The 21,297-nt window shown below is 46.6% G+C and overlaps 4 protein-coding genes across 12 annotated transcripts in view; 2 read left to right on the top strand and 2 right to left on the bottom strand.

Moving 5' to 3' along the window:
* Positions 1 to 21,297, top strand: part of LOC120898562 — a 242,014-nt gene that overhangs the window by 209,438 nt on the left and 11,279 nt on the right. The gene's annotated exons all lie outside the window — the stretch shown is intronic.
* LOC120898574 (nitric oxide synthase-interacting protein homolog) lies at positions 3,140 to 4,469 on the bottom strand. Of its 3 annotated transcripts, none has more exons than XM_040304616.1 (5): positions 4,196 to 4,468; positions 3,910 to 4,124; positions 3,528 to 3,837; positions 3,347 to 3,455; positions 3,140 to 3,279 (listed from the first exon to the last, which is right to left on the bottom strand). In XM_040304616.1, the coding sequence occupies exons 1-5, from the start codon at positions 4,369 to 4,371 to the stop codon at positions 3,208 to 3,210; spliced, it is 882 nt and encodes a 293-aa protein (XP_040160550.1). In that variant the 5' UTR covers positions 4,372 to 4,468; the 3' UTR covers positions 3,140 to 3,207. The 3 variants fall into 3 exon arrangements, with proteins under 3 accessions (XP_040160550.1, XP_040160551.1, XP_040160548.1); XM_040304617.1 differs by having other exon boundaries at positions 3,528 to 3,834; XM_040304614.1 differs by having other exon boundaries at positions 3,528 to 4,124; positions 4,196 to 4,469.
* LOC120898568 (b(0,+)-type amino acid transporter 1-like) lies at positions 5,520 to 9,986 on the top strand. Of its 4 annotated transcripts, none has more exons than XM_040304606.1 (5): positions 5,520 to 5,674; positions 7,996 to 8,715; positions 8,783 to 9,053; positions 9,139 to 9,782; positions 9,867 to 9,986. In XM_040304606.1, the coding sequence occupies exons 2-5, from the start codon at positions 8,226 to 8,228 to the stop codon at positions 9,929 to 9,931; spliced, it is 1,470 nt and encodes a 489-aa protein (XP_040160540.1). In that variant the 5' UTR covers positions 5,520 to 5,674; positions 7,996 to 8,225; the 3' UTR covers positions 9,932 to 9,986. The 4 variants fall into 4 exon arrangements, with proteins under 4 accessions (XP_040160540.1, XP_040160541.1, XP_040160542.1 ...); XM_040304607.1 differs by having other exon boundaries at positions 5,520 to 5,722; XM_040304609.1 differs by lacking the exon at positions 5,520 to 5,674 and adding an exon at positions 7,776 to 7,868.
* Positions 12,092 to 21,091, bottom strand: LOC120898561 (ATP-dependent RNA helicase dbp2-like). The gene is made up of 4 exons (XM_040304593.1): positions 20,962 to 21,091; positions 19,183 to 20,447; positions 14,893 to 15,071; positions 12,092 to 14,806 (listed from the first exon to the last, which is right to left on the bottom strand). Coding segments are annotated over exons 1-4 (2,181 nt in total). The 5' UTR covers positions 20,964 to 21,091; the 3' UTR covers positions 12,092 to 14,071.

The following is a 21,297-nucleotide window of genomic DNA, read 5'->3' as shown; positions in this document are numbered from 1 at the left end:
CTGCATCAAATAGGGAGGTCAATCGTGGCGATGCACATGGGCCGTCTATCTCTCTCTCTCTCTTTCTCTGTCTCGATCGTGAACGGGAAGCTGGGGCAAAATGGCTACTTTGTAGAGTAGTAACGCGTGTAGTGTCTCCTGATAAAGTAAGTATACCGAAGGCACGTTCCTACAGCGAGGAGGTGTTGCGATTCGAATAAAATGGTTTGGTTTGAGAGTTGGAGCGAAGCAATAGATTGAACAGCACTTTGAAACGATGGAGTTTTTTAAACATAAGTTTTTAAAGGAAATTATCATTTGACATTTGACGCTAAATGTCGCCATACCCTTGAAAGCCCATCCAAGTTTATTGCTGATTACTGCATTTGTTAGTGTAAAAAGGCTCTTGATCGCGAATTAGAAGCACGAGGTACTCTTAAAGTGGAATCGGTGAACCGTGCAGTGCATTTCTAAAGTGCATCCTTATGACCTCAGCATCGGCGCTCCAGATCTGTTAGTACGATTAAGTGTAAATACTTCAGCTAGGATTCTTAGACACAATGAACATTTCAGTATCGACCGTAGAAGGCGACTTTATAGCTATAACGAATCTTTGTTGTATATGTTTCGCAGTTTTAACTCGTCTTATTCGTACTTTGACTATAATATTTCGATCAATACGTGTAAAAATCACCTATTGGCTTTGTTTAACACTCTTGGCCCCAATTAATATTAGATCGTTAAGTAGCACATAGTGTTAAGGTAGTTGGTTAAGAAGTTGCTTAGGCCAATGCGAAGGCCATGCAAATATTTCACAAAATAAATGAATAAATAATCAAGTAATAGACGATCCTTACTCTCATTTCAAAATGTTCCATATCCTCTTTTGTTCTTGAGCTGTTGCTTTGCTTTCTTTCGATAGTTTGCAGCATTTTTTTTTTAATTGTATTTAAATATTTGACTCAAGTTTTTTGCTTACCTTTTTTGACAAAATGCTGTACTTTTTTAATGTCTAAAACGTCTGCTGTTTTCCTATATTTTAGTCATGTGGAGTTTCTGTTTGAAACGTTGTTATTTTGACATTATTTGATTTTTGTTCAACTTGCCAGCTATTAAGGTTTAATAAACTACCTATGATGCTACCAGACATTAAAAAAGTACAGCATTTTGTCAAAAAAGGTAAGCAAAAAACTTGTTTAGTATTAGTTTTGTTTAGTTAAGAGCCATCGGATGAAGAAATCCTCCTCTGCTATGAAGTGTAACTTGTATACCTCACGCTTAAAGGAACATTGCTTAGCTTTTGAACAAAATTCATATCTTTAAAGCTCATCGTAAGAGCTATAAATGACAAATTAATAAGAATTATCATTCAATACAGGTGAAGTTGTGGGATAGTTCAATGGTTTTGTCCGTTATTAATTTCTTAATTGCTGCTGAAGAATGCAGACGCGCTGTTGTTGTTGTTGTTTGAATAGTTTATAGAGGCTTTGGCTCCAGCGGAGTTCTTTCGCCTCTTGCAGACGCGCTGTACAACCTTAGACAAAGCTTTACAAAACCGACAATATGAGCAGAAGTATTGTATGGAGTTTGCGATCTGAATTCAAATTTAAATTATTTTCAAACTATTATTGACACAAATTATGCTCGGTGCGTTCAGAACAATAAAGTCTGGGAGTTCAACTTTAGGGCGTAATTATTCTTAACCTAACAGCCTACGTTCCAGATGAATAGAATATGCTGTCAACAATGAGTATTTACAAAATAAAACGAAGTTTGGATCAAAAACTAATAGAAATGCAAAAGCATTCTTCACACAATACCATGCACTGCCGCGAGCAAAACTCCGTTTACCCACAGTCTGAGTAAACATCTGCCAATAGTCAAACAAAAACCGCGATAGAGACTCAACCGTACCCCTGGCTCTCGCTCGGTTCTCTCGGTGCAGCTGCAATAGTGCAATAGTGCAATCGTTGTGGCATTAGAAACACGCTACACGCGCTATATTATCGCAAACCGAGGCCCCGCACAAACCCCTCCCGCACCCACCGAAGTGCTCCTTCTATCTCGCTCTCTCACTCGCGCCACAACCACTATCAAACCACTGCCTCATAGATCCCGCGCGAACGGCTTGCGCGTCGTCGGTTTCGCTAGAAACGTTAACTATCGCCGAAGGTCGCACATCGTCGCCCGTCGCCCTTCCCCAGTCACGGACAAACCCGCGGTGTGATGCAGTGCGATGCAAAACTGTAAAACATGCACATCCACAAGGCACCGTCGGGGAACGGGCGGGTTTTTTTGTTAGATTTTACGGGAAGATCGGGTTGCAAACGTACCTACGTATGACGTGCGCGCATCGCAATCGCGTACTGGAGAGAGCCTACTCAAAATCCAAACAAATAAACCGCAATAATGTTTGCAAACGTTCTGAATTGGGCGCCTCCTTCGTTGGGAGGGGAAGTGGAGGGGTGGGATCATAAAGCCACTTGCGTAAAGAGAAAAAACCGTACATTCATTTCCGGTTTTGATAGTGGGCTTTTTTCTAATTTCTCTTTCTCTCTCTCCTCGCAATGCAACTCGAAATGCAGTTCCCGCAACCACTTCCCCCACAACCCTTAATCCCCTCTCCTCCCACCCACTCAGGGGCAAGTTGTTTTGATCGGGCTCGTCGAAGGCCAACGCTTCAATAGCGCTCGCGCGTGTGCCATTATGGTCCGGTGACGGTTAGATAAAAATGACAAACATTCCGCAAAGCCCATCCCGCACACCGTGTATCGAGCGAACGTGGCACGGGCACGACAATTATCGGCGCTGCAGCTGCATATACAGTGTAGCACACGCCGTTAGTGGGGGTGGGAGTGGAGAGGTTGGCCTATTACCGGTACTTATAGCCGTATGACGCATTGCTGCTCTTACCGTGCCGCTTTACTGTGCGGTGTCAGTGTCAAGTTTGCTGAATGACCGTAACCTTTCACCAGCTGCAACTATGTCCAGCAGAGCAGAGTGTGCCGGTTCAGGGTGTTTGACCGGTCCGAAAGACGTTGCACTGACCTCGATTAGCTTCACGGCGGGAGATCACTTCCTATCGCTCTCGTTTTGATTGCAACTTCTACTTTCTCATTCTTTGCTGAATTGCTCTCTGATTGACCAGGACGTCGCGAAATAGGATTCCTCTTAGCATCTAGGTCATTTTTATTGAGTTTTGAATATTGAATTTACTGAATCACACACTTAAACCTGCAGACATGGCTTCTGCTCTTTGGCTTCCAGTTTTTCATTCGTCGTTGCAAAACCGGTGCCGCCCTATGGGGGTAAAAGGGTAGATTATTAAAATTGAATTGCTAACATAATTTCTACCGAACCAGCTTACCCGCTGTAGTGGTATAATATCCGACTCGGAGAGCTTTTCGTTCGTCAGCGGATGGATCATGTCCTTTTTGATGATTTTTTCAATACACTCAATCGTAACGACGTCTCCGCTAGGGACAATCAGCAAGGAAAAGATTACTTCACCGAATTTGATACAAATTTAATCATCCACTAACACTTACGTCGGTTTCAGCACTGCGCACGGTACGGAATTGCTAAGGATATCATGCGTCACCGCACACATGTAGCGGTTTTCCTTCGCGATCAGTGACTTCTTGTCGGCCGGATCCTTCACCAGCGTAAACTTCACCTCGATCAGATCCTTCGCCTTGAGCGGTTTGTTCGACACGGGACAGTAGATCTTGCTGTCCGGCTTTTCGATGCGCGACACCTTGGCGGCCGGCGTCTGCGACGGTACCCAGAAGCTGGGCAGCTCCTTACGCTTGCCGAGCGACACGTTCGAGATGGCGCCACTCGTGCTGGGTTGTTCTGCTGGTGGGCGGGAAACAAAAAGAAGGAAAGGTTGTGAGAATAACGAAAAACGAACCACAAATGCTCCATTACCGTTCAGTGTGACTGCTTTGTTGCTGACGATGTTCTTCTCGGTGGAAATGAATTTGTCCAGCTTCTTCTGGAGCTCCGCGTTCGCTTTGGCCGCATCCTCCTCCTCGTCCTGCTTCATCTGCTTCTCGTACTCCTTCATCTTCCGGCTGTACTCGTTCTTCTTCGAGATGATGTACGTCAGGATCGCTTCCTTGTCGAACAGATAGCCATCTTTACTGCAAAAGAAAGGAACTATTACCGTGAAGAAAACGATTTCCACCAAACGTTCCCATTCCATTCCACGCACGTTATTACTGGATTCCGACACGGCTGCAAGGTGAGGGAACAGCAGTCGAAGCTCTTGACCGAATCTTTCCCGATGCGACGGGACGTTGTGCCGAAGCCCGAGTTGGCCGCATCCTTCTTCTTCTCGTGGTACGTGTAAACGGCCCCGGCAGTACAATTTCTAGCGTGGCGGGTCATAATTTAACTAGCTTTTCTTAATAAAATTTCACGAAACAGTAATGAGTGCGCCCGTTTGTTTACGTTTTTCCTTTCAACAACACAACAAACCATAGACAGCTGTCAAACGACGGGACAGTGTTGCCATCTCAATTGAAGTTTAGATCGGTTTGAAACAGCAAGGGTGTGTGCTACTGAAAGAATCGATTTTGAAAATAACGGATTTGTTAACGAATAAAAATCATTAAAAGCTGTTATTTTTTAAATGATTGGTGCAAAATAGTGTAACCATTTGATCATAAAATAAGAAATAAAAATGGAAAATTTCAAATAAATTTCTATTCAATTTATGTATAAATTTGCGTAGGATTACATCCCTTTCCTCGTTTACAGCTTTAAAAACGGTAACAACCCTTTTCAAAAGGATACGTTTCTTCTTCTATTTGGGAGTGAGTCCTGTGAAAGACGAATTAAAGCAAAAGGGGGAATTCGCAAACCTACTTCAGCCTCTTCAACGTGGCCACAAGAAAGAAGCAGTGTAAAAAAAGGTTGAATTTCCCTTTCTTTCGTTCGCAAATTCTTGACGTCCTGCTGCGCTGTTTTGCTTACTGTTTGCTTGCTTGCAGATCGGCGCAGTCTAAATCGTTCCCGCATTGCGTGTTCATTTTCTAAGCGAAAATCTGAAATCAGTGCACAAATCATCTTCCAATCTTTGTGCAGAAAACGTACAAAAACCTTGAATTAAATTGTGCAAAATGTAAGTGATGTTTTAAACAAGGATTTACTTTCTATGAATTGCCGGCTATCCACTTGCCGGCGTAATTCGGAGCAATCGCTCCAGCTCCACACGACGGCTGCCAGCTAAAAAAACTCACTTCCGAAACCAATTGATACACAATAGCTCCCCACGAATGATAAGGAATGATTGGAACCGAGATTCATCCTACCCTCGTCCGCTTGTTCTCGGGAATCAACCACATGCTGCGTTTGCCCGCAGCATTAATCGGTAGCATAACTCATTCAACCTTAACCAATTCACCCGACCCTGCTCAAGGCAAGAAGCGGCCGCTCAAGAGAGCGCGCGAAGCGAGCAATGATGCTCGCAATCTTCGACCAGTCTATCGGCATACGACGACGAACCGGAGAGCGATCCTCTGGAAGGCGCGCACATCCTACCAGTATCACGCTGTCGCTTCTCGGAGGCGGATCTCGACGGGATCATTTCGCACCAGCGTCGTGTGCGCGTGAACCAATCTCCCCAGTGAACGCCATCCTACCAGAGCCGGCTTATCATTTTGTGGTGCATTGATACTACCAAAGCAGGGTTTGTGTTTCTTCTCGTTCTCCGTACCATCATCATCATCATTAAAAGGTGAATTACAGAAACGGTGCAGGTGAATAGACCCGGGGGCGGCTCCAATTATTCCCCGATTACTAGAACCATTCAACGCACCGAGCCCGATTACGAACCATTCAGCGCACCGCGTTTTGAAGGTTAGCTTGTTGGACACGGCCAACACTTCGTTGCACAGTGACACAGTGCTTGATGAAAGTGTTATCAGTGCTCAATTTCGGAAAAGGGAGGACAAACAATCCGTTTGGCGAGCAGCGATTATTTGGGCGGCCGCAGGTCAATAGGGGTCGCGTATGTGCGTGTCTGATTTTGTGCTCTGGTTCTGGGCTCTGGTCTGGAACAACCAACTATCCAAGGAGCTTAGCAGCAGCAGGCTAGTTAACGTGTTGCCTCCCGCCTGCTTTGATGAAAGTGTCAATAGAAACGGAAGTGTCAATTGTTGGTGAAAAGAAACCGATTAACAAGCTGGAGAGCCGGAATATCTCACCGAGAACACACGGAGAGATGTACAGTGCGAGAGAGATGGACTCCAATTTAATCCCATTACGATGGAACTCCCCCGTTGGCGACGTGGATACGGTCGCACGTTTTAGCACGTGGTCCGGGGACCTTACTAGCAAATCTCGTGTAGTACTACTGGTGCCACAGTTCCATGCTATGGCCCCGCTGGACATTCAATTATATTCGATTTTACCACCCTTCGTTCCTCGCCTTCCGTAGATATCGCTGGTGCGTAGTAGTCATCAAACAAATTGTCCGCCAATATGTGTGCGTACGAGTTCGGTTTGGTTGCCGTCATCGCGGTACAGTAGGCGGGCGCTGTATCGTGCTAATGGGCCTCGCCACCAACTATAACGACCCGTTCCCAATCACCCCTCGAAGCAAGCTTTGTCTAGTAGCTTTCATTGATCCATCCCGATGGGGGTGGCGTTTGACAAGTTTTCGCACGCTCTATACCCTATGCACCCCGCGAACCACACCGAATCGATTGATGGTGTCAATTTGGATGGTAAATTAATGATGTATTGCCCCAACCACCAGCCGTAGAGTGCAGTGTGGGGGCAACCGCCTTTTCTTCTGGGGAGCCACACGAGCAAACCCCCAGTATCATTCGGGTTCACCAAGTTGTACCACCAACACCTCACTCGTGTTGGCAAACGTTTTGGTGCTGATAATCAGTGAAACCAATATTTTGTGTACTCGGGGCGTTGTCCTATTTATAAGTGCCTAACGGCATCGACAAGAGACATGCCGGTGGCTTGTGGCATTTCTTCGCCCACTTACATGAGCACGGAGGGGGAAAATTAGCAACTTCCGTCAAAGCAGACACAATTAAGCTTCAGCGGCTATGCGTGAGATCTCATGATCAGGCCGTGATCTTGAGTTGGAGATGTGGCGGTTTGGGGCTTATTGCAGCACCATCTAAGTGATGCTGACAATTGCGGCATCAGATCGCTGGATCACGCTTTGCTAAAGCCAAACTCTTTAGTGGTGGACAAACATCGCACGGATTTGATAATGGATACGGCAAACGGCACACCTGCTTGAGAAGGATCCATTCATGGAATGTTAATACTGTGCACGCTCTCTTTAGACAAGGCGTCAGAGTTGGATCGAATGGCCGGGAACACGTCACGCGTCACATTGAGCGTGGTATGGGCCTATTACGCAGATAAAACGCATAGTACGCGTCAAAAATCGTACTATCAAGAGGTAGTACTGATCATGGAAAGATAGCAACTCATAAATCGACCATCAATCAGACGATCGATAGGAAAGGCAACGTCCTCGATGGGAGAAGATTATCTTCCCCGGGATTAGTTGCGATGCGATAGCTGTCGCAGAGGGCTGACCCTTTACGTTCGTGTCTGCATCCTTCCTTCTTCCAGAATCGTCCCTCTCTCGCACTGTGCCTTTCGTTAGCGCCAGTGAAATACGTCGCACCGGGACTCCTAGATGCCCTTATCGGTTCGATGATTAGCTATTGGCTAATGACACCCCGCCATGCCGGGTGCAGCAGCAGTTGGTATAGTTTCCCGCACCTGAAGTACGACACGCAGAGCGGAGAGAACTCTCGCAAGCGATAAGATAATTCCGTTGATGGACTCATCACCATCAGCAGCACGTCTCTTGTTGTCAACGCGCATCCGCGCAGTAGTTCGATGTTAGGGCAATCATTCACAACTCTCTAAAACCCGTGCTAGGAGTTCACTCCAACCAACTTGAACAATGCATAATTTTAGCGACATCACCGCGAGATAGTGATAACATGCTCGTTTCTTCTCTTGCAGATACACACGCCCCGACCACGAGGGACGCGCGTCATGTGTGCCAAACCATCTGGCCGGTCCAGCAGCCCTTAGTAGTCTCCCTCCCCGTATTCGGGTAGTGTGTTGGGAACTTTCATACTGCCCAGCCTGATTGCAGCAGGCAGTTCTTATCAAATCCGTCCTCAGACGGTACAGAGTGAAAGTGGTCCTCGGACAGTGTGCAGCAGAGCAGCAGCAGCAACAGCATCATCATGACGGTCGCAGCATCAGAACCGAAGACGGGCGGTGGTGGCGGTCTGAAGCGCGAGATGGGCCTCATGTCGGCGATTAACGTGATCATCAGTGTGATGATCGGTTCCGGCATCTTCGTGTCACCGACCGCGGCCCTGCGCTACTCCGGCAGCGTCGGCTTCTGTCTGGTCGTGTGGACCGTCTGTGGTGGAATCTCGCTGCTCGGAGCGCTGTGCTTCGCAGAGCTCGGTACGGTCGTGCCACGGTCCGGTGCCGAATATGCCTATCTAATCGAGGCATTCAAAAAGTCGCACTCCTTCTGGGGCCCGCTGCCGTCCTTCATATGTGCGTGGGTGTACGTGATGATCCTGCGGCCGGCCGAGATTGCCGTCATCATACTGACGTTCGCCGAGTACTCGATACTGCCCTTCCGGCATCTGCTCGGGCTGGAGTACATGGCGGCGGACGATCTGCATCTGCTTATCAAGCTGATAGGCATCTTGGGGTTAGGTAATGGCGAATGGTGGCGCCCCCCATGCAAAAACGTTTTGCTTTAAATTCTTCCTTTGTTCTGCAGGCGTTATCACGTACATCAATCTCAGCAGCGTGAAGCTGTACGTCACCATCAACAACGTGTTCGGGTTCTGCAAGGTGTTCGCCTGTCTGGTGGTCATCTTTGGCGGCGTGTACCAGCTGGCGATTGGCAATACGGAAAATTTGGCCGGCGGGTTCGAGGGCACCAACACCAGCCCGGGCCACATCGCGCTCGCCTTCTACAATGGGCTGTGGGCGTACGACGGCTGGTCAAGCGTGACGACCATCACGGAGGAGATCAAGAAGCCGGAGGTGTAAGTATAGCGGCTTGTTTCTGCCCCTCGCAACGCGACTTATTATTGGCTTCTTTCTCGGTTTGAATTTCGATCAACCCACAAGGAACATTCCCCGCTCGATCATGATCGCCGTACCGATCATCACCGGACTGTACGTGTTCATGAACCTGGCCTACATGACCGTCCTCTCGATGGGTGAGATGATCGCCTCGGAAGCGGTCGGTATCGATTTCGGCGACCGTGCGCTCGGTTCGTTTTCGTTTCTGATTCCGCTCGGCGTTGCGCTGGCTACGTTCGGTTGCGCCCTCAGTATTCAGTTTGGCGTGACGCGTCTCTGCTACGTTGCCAGCCAGGAGGGACAGATGCTGGAACCGCTCTCATACATTCACGTGCGCCGTGCTACACCCGCTCCGGCCGTCGCAATGCAGGGTATACTGGCGCTCGCCTTCATACTGGTCGGCAACATTGAGACGCTGATCGAGTTCGCGTCGTTTCTGATCTGGTTCTTTTACGGGGCAGCCGTCGTTGCGCTGCTGGCCCTGCGCCGCACCCAGCCGGACGTGCACCGGCCGTACAAGGTGCCGCTGATCGTGCCGTACATTACGCTGGCGGTGTCGATCTTCCTCTCGATCGTGCCGGTGATTAGTGATCCGTCGCCGAAGTACCTGTTTGCGGTGGCGTTCATCCTGAGCGGTGTGCTGGTTTACACACCGTTCGTGTACTACAAAGTGCGACCCAGATGGATCAGTAAGTAATCAGCCGGCAGCAACCGTTGTTACAAATCAGTCAAGCTTACTTACAAATGTCATCTCCCCTCTTTTATACTTACAGACAAACTCACCTTTCTCATTCAAGTGCTCTTCGAAGTTGTTCCATCATCTAGCAAGTTAGACTAGCAGCAACGATTCAGTAGTTTGTGGTTAAAAATAAAATGGTTACTATTTTCTAATATGATGATGTTATGCAGTTGCTTTGTGGAAGAAACGATGACAATCTTATTACCAAACGTGCATTATAGTCTACTAAAATACCACTTTAGGCTTGCATTAACAAAATGTGGCTTTCTGCAATACGTTATGCTGCATTTGCACGGTATGCGCAGTTCTCACGTTCACTCTCTTGGATACATGTGACGTCTAAGCATTCAGAACTGAAATTTCGTTGCACAATAAAGTAAAAGGACTGATAACAACTGGAGTATTATCGGCATCTTAAGCTACATGTAGTGATTTAATGAAAGTGTATGCTAATTTCTGTTTTTTATTTTTGTCATGATACAGAAGATCGGATAGTCATTTTTTTTGCATTGACCTCATCCGATTGTCCCTTGGTGGACAAATAGTTGATGTATCGTCTTCAACAAAATCAAACACAGAATTAGCCTTAATTTGATCTAAAGTAATAAACCTGCCGGTCTGGTGGTACAGTCGTTAACTCGTCCATAGTCGTACGAAATTATTTGAAAACTACGAATGTAGCATCAAACAAAAGTCGAAAATATCGATGCTGTCAGCTAAGGACAGGCAAGGTATACTAGGGCCAACTTGGCCTCGAACTCCACCATCTCACTCTCCAAAATCAAGTCCACCCTCAATTTGCCATTCTGTAAAGAAACAATTCGGAAGGCTTTGCATTCCAGTTCCAACAATATTCGGACAAAAATGAATAAGTCACCAAATCTGAACAAAAATAAACGTAAAAAGAAACGAATAGAACTCGCCAGACTCAACAACCCCAACACCACCAGCGTCACCGCGGGCTGTCGCCCATCGCTGCACAGAGCGAAGCGAATAAATCGTCCGAGGGATGACGGTGGCAACAGAGCAGACGGCCGCCGAAGAGCCGCGGTACACATAGATGGACCGTCTGTCGTAGCGTATCTGGAAATCCAGGAGTCATCTGCAGCGGCTAAGGACAGGGCTAGTGCAGATCAGACTACCTCAGTGTAACTAAGGAAACCGAAGTTGTCTCCAGCTAACCGGCAGATATTCAACCAAAGGCCGGGAGCGCAAATAGCTTCAGAGGAGGGCCTGATGACCAAGTGACGAAGATCGCCTTAGGCGATTGCCTAGTGTTAATATAACAATAAAAGATTAAAGTGATTCTTCTTTTGCACGGTATTAGAGCGGGAAATGAGCTAAGAACCCCCGACATAGAAACCCCTCGCGGGATTAGCACTGTAGGGAAGGGTGAGGGCTTCTAAATAAAGAATACAGGCTATTAAAAAGACTCAACATGCCACGACAGTAGGACACGGTAAAATCTTGGTAAAAATCTGTTTTTAACAAACATTTCATTATTTTTTAAATTCGTTTTCCAGCACCAAGTGAATTGATGAAAATATAGTTTCCGAAGGGTTTACCGATTCATGGTCCTGATCTACGGAAGGAACTAAATACTTTTTGAGATGTAATTTTGGAGTAAGATCTTTAATGGTTTAGTAGTGTTTTTAACATGGTGTGTTTTTAATGGTTTAGGAAAGCTTAATGTCACATATTGTAAAATGAATTCGAAAGATTATACCTTCTGCCCGTATTCCGGATCTAAACTCGGTGGAAAATATATGGAGAATCATTTACGGATCTACGGATCTAGCTGAGTTTAGTGTTTCGGAGCCGTTTTGGAAGCGTCGGACGATTTTGAAATGGAAATTCTAAAGAACTTGGTCGGCAGTATTCTAATAATGATTTCCAGATATTCGAGCGTGTTGGTGGAGTGATGAGGACTGAGATGATTATTGAAAAACAAAATGTATTAAGAAAGATGCTATGAACAACAGCATTTAATGTAATTGGAGGTGCACAAAATGCAAAAAAAAAAAATTAGCAAGATATAATTTTTTTATAAAAAGATCATGAAAATCAAGCAAAATCAACCCTCTATCATAATGTATTAAACTGTTGCTATAGAAACTGGATGGTGAACCTGTGATCGATTGGGTTGAAAGTTACTCTATACAGGAGAACTCCGGGGATCTATAACCCCGTTCCTACAAAAAATAAACGGAAACTACATCTTTATTTCGGAAAGATTGCCCAGCACCCAACACACCTCAATTGGCATGAATTTATCTTTATTGTGCATTCAAAATAATCATCACTCCATTCCGCTACTTCCTTCAATCAGAGGGACGGTTGTACCGTTCTGGGGGGGGAGTTACAGAATTATTTCGCTTTACAATGTGAGATAAAGTTCAAGATTTGTTGCTTTCTTGTATTTTTTTTGCACTTGCATTATTATTTTGTTATTCAATGTAATTATTTTGAATAATTCACAGTAATGTGTGTTTTTTTTTCTCTTCATCTTTTGTTATATAGAAAACAGCTTAAAGGGAAGTGGGAAAAATACCATATTTCCACGATGAAACAATACACCATTGATGCACGAAAAATGCACACTAATCTACCGGATACATACATGTATATGCGTTACTTATTTTGTTTCCTGTTGCACTTTTGTTTTGGTTGTCACTTGTTTTGTTTTTTGCTTTTTTTCACTAACAAACTTCCGTAAAGTTGTGTGCCAAAGTGTGTAGGTTTTGTTAAAATAGTCTCTACTAGACCGTTTTATATAAAGAGATACAATAATAATCGTTGACATATTCTGTTTATGAAGAGTGTGTGTTGTGTGTTTGAACCATCGTTTGCTGGTTAAGATTTGGCTAAATCGTACCACCCTTTCCACCTTTCACGCGCATATATGCACACACACGTACAACAAACGGTTGTTTGAATAACTCTTTGAATTATTCTACTCTTGCTGTGTATATGCTGCTGAGGCGTGTGGCGGGAATGGGCGGTGGTACACTTGAATGGTTCTATGTTGTCCTCCAATTTTACTCTTTACTCATATATACATTTTAAAATTTGTCACCTTGGCTTTGCTGCGCTATTCTGTTGCTCTATGATGGTGGTGGTAGTAAGGTTGCGAGAGAGAAAATGTTGCTGCAGTAAATGTTGACGGCGCCGCAACTTTGTTGTTTCTTTACGCTGTATATTTCATATCGTAGTACACAATTCAAGGTTTAGCGATTCTTGGTAGAGTTCACATAGATTTCTTCGAAATTCACTACGAAGCACTTCCGCACCCAAAAAAGAAATCCTACACTGCACAGCCGGCAGACCGGGAGAGAGATGCACCTAACCAGAACGGGTGCAATATACTCTCCGCCCACCTGCACCTGCTGTGTTGGCGCTGGCGCCAGAAGTTGGAAGTGCATTATTGTTTTTCTTTTAATGCATTTTTTGTATCCTTCCTTCCTCAGAGTGCAACAACAAGCGTATCTAGTGATAAAATAATGGAATCATCTAAGGTGTGACCGCGAACGTTTTCCAGTGGGACACGTGGGGCGCGGACACAGGCGTTCGAATTTGGGAGTATGAAAATCAAATAAAACGGATTGAGCTTTTCGAGAGCTGCCGGAGCCGATGGTAAGTGCGCCAAACTTTCATCCTGCCTTTCATAATGCCACTGGAAAAATGTTCACACCCATTGCGAATATAATAGGGTTAGATATTTTCGCACTGTGCTGTTGCTGTGTCGCGCGAAACGTTAATTGCTCTGCATTGGACGAAAGGTATAAATATATGAAAAATGCTCTAAAACCAATCAAAGCTGAAGAAACGAATAAAATATATCACGCAATATACTAAAAAGCTTGATCGCTTCATGTCCGTAAACTGCACTAAGCCGTCCCCCCTTGCGTGCGCGCAAAACCTTCGCGCTAAAGCGGATCGGATGAACGCGTTTGCTTTTAACTAAATAACCGATGGGATAATGGAGACGCCTTTTCTTCGCCCTTGGTCAAGCAGCGAAAGTGTTCGTGAGTTTACATGGTTGACGCCCAAATACATGTTTACGTTTTGCTGCGTTTGTTATTGTTAAAACTAATTTGAAATGAAATATGTGTTCATTCAAGTTCATATTAAGATTAAATTAAATCATACTACCCTAAGGTATATTAGTGGGATGAAAGTTGAAGTGTTCTAAGCTCTAAGGTGCTCCCCTCCGCTCCCTAACTCTCCTCCTCCTCCTCCTTAGTTAAGAACAACTTGGGGCGGCGGATAGGCGAACGCGGGTGTCGCTCCGTTCGCTGCGTACTGGTACGCGGCGGCGGCTACTGCTGCGGCCGCTGCCGAGGGAAGGGCGGAGGACTGTGATCGGGCGCTGTAACCGCCGCTGCTACCGTACAGGTCGCTGCCGGGCGCGGACTGTGGTTTGTAGGACGCGGCGGACGCACCGTACGCCGCGGCCGACGGATGTGCACCGGCCAGACCAGCTCCGCCGACCGAGCCGGCGCCAGGGTATTTGCTCTGCTGCTGGTGGTAGCTGGTGGCGAACGCGGCCGCTGCCGCTGCAGCCGTCGCAGACGAGGGTGGTCCCGAGAAGCGGCTCTGACGCTGGCCTACCACGCCGGCACCAACGCCTGGCGGCTTAGCACCCATGGCGGTGCTGGCCGCCAGTCCACCGAGCGTCTGGGGCGGCAGCCCGGCTCCCACACCGTACATCGAGAGCCGATTGTCGCCGGCTGCGCGGGACGCTACACCGTACTTGTCACCGTCGCTGCGGCCCATACCACCACCACCGTACTTTGGCGGTGCTCCACCGTCCCGCTGTCCACCGAATCGGCCACCGTCGTGACGCGGACCGCCACCGTAGGGACCGTCGCGAGGCGGACGGTTCTGCTGGCCACCGAACCGGTGGTTGTTGTACCGCTGGCGGCCCTTGCCCATGCTCGGCTTGGCCAGCTCAACCAGGCGCGGATTGATTACCTGTGTGCGTGGTGGAAACAAAAAAAGAGCGTTAAAAAACGGGCGAGATGGAGAGTTCGAACAAAAGAAAGGAAATCACAACCTACCTGATTTGCCTCGCGCAGAACGTTGATCAGGTCGTTCGCTTTGTTGGCATTCGAGTTGGTGAACAGGGTGTAGGCGGTACCGGTATTGTTCGAGCGGCCCGTTCGACCAATCCGATGCACGTAATCTTCGGAATTCGACGGATAGTCGTAATTGATTACGAACTTTACGTCTTCCACATCTGCGGGCAGGCATGTGACACCACACACGCACACACACACACACGCACGTCGTGCGTACGAGTGTTGAAGGTGGGAGGTGTGGGTAGGAAGGTATGTGTTATTCGCTTATCGTATTTAGAGAAAAAGGTTCAAAAAGGTTCGCAGTACACTCTGACGAGAGTTTGGGGCGTATTATTGCCCTTACAAACAAACACACACACATATCGCAAAAGAGAATGGGGGGAAGGTGTTGTTGTGGGGAGGAAATATTTAAAGAGAGATTTAAACGCGCGCGCACACACGAGACCAAGGTGTGGGCAGTGTTTGTTCAAAATAATAATAATAATAATAATAATAATAAATTATTTAGAGCTGAAGGAGGTCAAAACTAAAAGCTCAGTGGCATTCTACATCACCGAAAAGTTCGGTTATTTGTGGAGAAATGTGGAATTAAAAAAAATAGGGGTTTTTTGCCTGGTAGTGAAGGGGAAACGAAAGATTGACCTCGTATAATAGCAGTCGCCATACTTGGTGCAAATTGTTACAAATACGTCAAGGCTTTACGAAACAGTAGGACAGTGAAGGGGAACGAAGGGGGGGGGGGGGAATGTTGAGGGTGGGGTGGGGTAGACTTGTTTCGAACATAATGTAGAAGTTAACGCGTGGGATAACATTATTCTTCAATTCTTTAACCAGATCTCACAAATCATCAATCGCAAACTGCATCAACCCTCAACCCCAACGCGGCTGGACGCCGCGCGTCGGGCAGGAAGACACAAACAGACGCAAACGATTAACCACAGATATTTCCTTTACAAAGTTCGATACAGCATATTGTTCTTTCTGTTGTATTCCGTTTTTTGTTTTACTTTGTTCTTGTCCAGATTCACTCTTGTTTAACGTAATTTTGAAAGTTTGTAATTATTTTTTTTATAACGACGCTAACGTGAAAATTACTAATTCTGCCCCCTTTTTTATAAATACATGCAACAACTGCGCAGCCAAAGATATCGATATGATCCTCTAATTTAAAGCGAAAGAAAAACGGCGGCGTTGTGTACATGGCAAATGTGCTCACAAAAAAGGGGTCTTGTGCTACGGAGATCGAACTTTTTTCTTTCCTTTTAAAAAAACTAATTTTACGGGTCAAAATATCTGCGCTTTCATCCTTTACAAACGTTCACAAAAAACCGATTTCATCCTTTGTACAGTCAAACCAATGGCCCGGAGATCACACACTAAGAGATAGAGATAGATAGCAAAAGCTGCATTCTTCTGCAAGCTCTCACGAACATATTATAATTTCGCATTGTTTAACGTTTCACACTCACTCGTAAGGAACTGCGTTACTGTTTTGTTTTGTTGCTTTTGTACACCACACAACAGACACCCACAGGCTAAAAGTGCATTCGGAGAGTCATTTTAGTGTGTGGTAGGAACAGAAAATACAATCAAAGCTGCACACAGATGTAGCCAACGGTCCATCATTCGTCAAGCCCGAAGAAGATGGGGGAAGATTTTCTGCTGAACAGTCTACAGCCGGAAGGTTAAACTGATGGACTGAGTAAAAGCCTGATGTATCTGATATTGGGTCAAATCGCAACATGAATTATACATTTGTCGTGCAGAAACGGAACAACTCAAAAACGGGAAATCATAAACAGTGTTGGTTGTAAGCGTGTTGTTGCAAAATCATGTCTATATATACTCAGAATGAACCTCAGAATCAGATCCACCGCAACCGATACCGAATTTCTCCTCGGAGAAACCGGATACCTGCCGGTAGCAGTAGCAGTAGCCAGCCTATGTGTATGATAAATGAAGGTAGGACACCAAAGAGCAGCACTAATGGAACATTATGCTTACGCGTGTGTTATGATCGGAATGGCGGCTGTTTAAACACATCTGTTCAGTTTAAATGGTGAAAAAAGCTTTTAAAACAACAACACTGGCGGACACGTCACAGCTTCTTCGGTGTGGCTTTGTGGCATTCAGTTATGGAGCCCACGCGCCCTCCTCTCCATAACCCATCGATATCACTTTGAAAAGCAAACGCAACCACAATCGAGCTGTATATTACTTAGGTGATAGAATCAGGGTGGGCGTGAGTGGTTGCCAAGTCCTTGGTACGTGTGGGTGTGATGTACTGCATACTGCAGCAGTATAATATAAAACGGTAAGTGTATCGCTAAACGTTTTGCTGCAGAGTGGTTTCGGTTAGTTAAATGAGCCAGTCATAGAGCACCTTTCCTTTGGTCACCTTTTCCACCACACCTTGCGCGCAAGTCGGAATGGAGCGACGGCGGCACACGGCGACACAACAAGGCACGACGAAAGGAAACGTTATAACTTAACAATGAAGGAACCAAAAACAAACATTATTCTTAAACTAGGGAATAGAGAGCGCACCATCATATACAGTACAATTATATACGATAAATTCAACACGCTCTTGGCGAACGTTCTCTGTATAATAGGTCCAGTTTTTTTTAACAGTTTCCACCCGTACCCGATTTTTAAAAGCAAAACTGAACCGGCGCCATATTATAAGTGGGTCTTAAATAGCTAAATGAATTTTGTTTTAAAAAACATGGCGCCAAGCAAAAAGCACACTGCTTGTTCAACTGCCTCCATATTTGTTCTGTGTTTCCGGCTGTGAGTAAGTAAACATTTGTCCATTTGGCGGTAGAAATGGGTAGTTAGTGCATCCCCCTCCGTGTCATATCCAACCGAAAGCTTCCCCAAACATGCAAACACACACAGTTCAGAAGCTCTTGTGGATGCGACGATGACGGATACCAACTAACGATTCCCTCCCTCCCCGGCCATATGATAAATTACTATTGTATTTTATATTTTTCCTGATATTCACGATAATGGAAATAAATGTATGTATGTTACCAATTTACTGCTCTCCCCCCGTTGCGTGATTTTCATCCTACTCCGCGCGCTGGTGATTGAGTGAGCTGAAAGAAGTAAGAATCGTTGCACCGCCACATACTTACATACCCGATTCCCGGGAGAAAAATGTACCACCGCTACACTGACGCCGCTGTAAATTTTAATGTTACGTTATCGTGGATTGTGAATACAGGAAATACATAAAACCGGTTTTTTGGGGAATGCTTTTTGCTCGTTTACAGCATTACACTCTCACTCCGTTTTAACCATTCGATTCCGCTAGACAGCAATAGAAACAATCGGTCCAAACAAATACAGAAGAATATCCCTTTAAGCAGGTGTGACTTGCCGCTTGCGCTCTCAGAGAGCTCTCGGCCAGGCTTAGTATTATGGCTAAGGGTAGGTGAGTGTATGTGTATATATTGCAGCGACATGCGCTACAATGGCTTAATATTTTGCTAGTTTATGAGCAGTCTCGCGTTGATATGTCTGTTTTGGCTCCACACATTATTATCTAACCATTTGGCACTCGCTTCTTAGGCTTAATGCGTTACTATATATCAAGATCTCGGCCAGTAATCAATTGACTGACAAGGTTTGGCATTCGCTTTTTCGTCCAAATCGACAAACACAAGCCCCAGAGGTAGGGGCGTTTCATCGATCCAGTTCAGTGTCTCTTTCGTAAGGCTTTTGGTCGATCGATGTAAGAGATTTAGTAATAAGGGTTAAGAGCATTTTGTTTATCGTATTGCAGATGATGTAAGATTGCGCTAGAGAAAGTTCAATGCCTCCGGTGAAGGTGCATGAACAGCAGAATAACTATCCCAACAGTGAGTTAAAGAGAGAGAGAGAGAGCAAAGTCCGGAACGTATGAATAGTGTGTAAGGCGCGTGTGTAGATTTTACAAGAGACTGTATGCTTTTTTGAAGGATGATAAAGTGGTATTTGACATCTAATGGTAAATATGTAGACTGTCCCCTGTAGCGGTATGATGCAGCCCTGCAACACAACGTCAAACTCTTTGACGGTTGCAATGCTAACAGAATATGCCAGAGCGGGCCAATCTCTACATTTACCGTTGGCAATGTTTGTTTCAGGGGGGGAGAGAGAGGGAGCGATTGCGTTCAAAGTCTGCCACACACTTCTGATCCTTGCTTCAAGGAGGATAGTATGGATGTACGGGAATCCTAGATAAACCGTGCCAGCAACTGGCGGAACGTAAACACTTACCCAAGCCGCGGGCAGCCACATCCGTGGCGACCAGGATGCCCTGGCGCCCGTTACGGAATGTGCTGAGCACGTAGTCGCGCTCCTGCTGCGATTTGTCGCCGTGGATGGCCACCGCCCGCCACCCATTGCGGTTGACGATGCGCGTAATGTCGTCGACGCGCCGCTTCGTCTCGACGAAGATGATCGTCTTCGTGTCCGGCTCGGCCGAAATCTCCGTCAGCAGCTTCATCAGCTTCTGATCCTTCTCGTAGTCCTCGCACACATCCACGATCTGCAGGATGTTGTGGTTGGCGGACAGGTTCAGCGACCCGATGTTGATCTGTATGTAGTCGGCCAAAAACTCCTCCGCCAGATTGCGCACCTCCTTTGGCCAGGTCGCCGACCACATCAGCACCTGCCGGTCGGGGCGAATCTGGCCCATGATTTTGCGGATCTGCGGCTCGAAGCCCATGTCCAGCATGCGGTCGGCTTCGTCCAGCACCAGGTAGGTGCAGCGCCGCAAGTTCGTGATGCCGCGCTCGAGAAAATCAATCAGCCGCCCGGGGGTGGCAATCACGATCTCGGCACCCCGCTCGAGGTCCCGGATCTGCGGGCCCTTCGGGGCGCCGCCAAAAACGCACGTATTGTTGGCGCTGACGCGCGAACCAAAGTCCGTCGCGACCTGCTGAATCTGCTGCGCCAGCTCGCGGGTGGGCGCGAGAATCAGCGCAATCGGGCCGTCGCCGCGCCGTATCGTCGCCTGGTGCTGGATGTGCACCAGCGACGGTACCACGTAGGCCAGCGTCTTGCCGGACCCGGTCTGTGCAATACCCACCATGTCGCGACCGCTCAGCGCAATCGGCATGCCCTGGGCCTGGATGGCCGTCGGTTTAGCGAAGCCCTGGCGCTTCAGTTCCTCCATGATGTACACGGGCAGCCCGCCGTCCTCAAACTCCATGCTGGGACGAGGCACGTCGCGGCCCTTCAGAGTGATCTGATGCTTGTCGAGGTAGCTGTCAATGTCGGACACGCTCAGGCCCATCAGGCCCGCCGACGGTTGGTAAAAGTTCTTCTCAAACGGCGTCAGATCCTCCGGCTCCCACTTCACGTTGCGGAGGTTCTTGCCATTTTGCGACTGGCGGTCGAACGACCCCCCGTTGCCGCCACCGTAACCGCCAGCTCCACCCTCGCGACGGAAACCACCGCCCATCGGACCTCCCGGACGACCGCCACCGTGCATTCCACCGCGTCCGAAACCATTACCAGGCTGTGGGCGATTTCCGTACCTGCGGAAGACAGAATAATCCGATTACAAAAGAGTCAAACGCAATGAGAAATAAAAATACACGCACACACACAACTGCATTCTCAGTGCGCCGACTCATTATTGAAAAATCAATCATCCATGGTACTTGTATCGCCATGGCTGTAAGACGCGCTTTAATTTATGACGCAAAAAAATCAATAAAACATTTTCAGCCAAGTATATGCACTGTAATGGCTTTTCTGATGCCAGAGTCACCGTTTAGCGTGCTCCAGCAGGATTGGAAAACCGATTCCATCGCGTTACCTAACCTTTTCCAGCACTTGGGCGTACAATCCATAGCAACTGTGCGGAAACTAGGGCAGGTAATTGCAGAAGGAGAAATTTTCTATGGCTCTTTTCTATGGCCGCCATCTTGAATTTGCCCCTTTCGGAGCGCTAGCGGATGACGAAATTTTCAACCACAGTTTTCGGCCAGGAAAACATGTTTCCCGACCAAACTCGATATGATTACGAATAATAAGTGCTTTACTTACATTTTTAGTATATTTTGAGGGGGGTTGCTGCAGATTACGAGGCAAAATCGGGAAAAATAAAGTTCACGGTGTGAATTGCACGACCTTCTCCGGTTTTGCTCACGAACACTCTGAAGCGCGTGTTGACATATGCAGTGTACAGTGCGTATCAAACTTGATTCTACATCAGGGCGAAAAATGTCATTGTAATGCTAAAAATATTGTTTAAAATTTCTGATTCAATAAAAAAAATCATTCGCTAGGATTCATTTGAATTATTAACTATCAGAAATTTATGAGTCTTAAAGTAAAATTAAATTAAATTAAAATAATGAATCCTTCAATTTTGCTACGGCG

Source organism: Anopheles arabiensis, chromosome 2, assembly GCF_016920715.1.
Source record: "Anopheles arabiensis isolate DONGOLA chromosome 2, AaraD3, whole genome shotgun sequence".
Taxonomy (NCBI): Eukaryota; Metazoa; Arthropoda; class Insecta; order Diptera; family Culicidae; genus Anopheles; species Anopheles arabiensis.
This window is presented reverse-complemented; position numbering and strand designations above follow the sequence as displayed.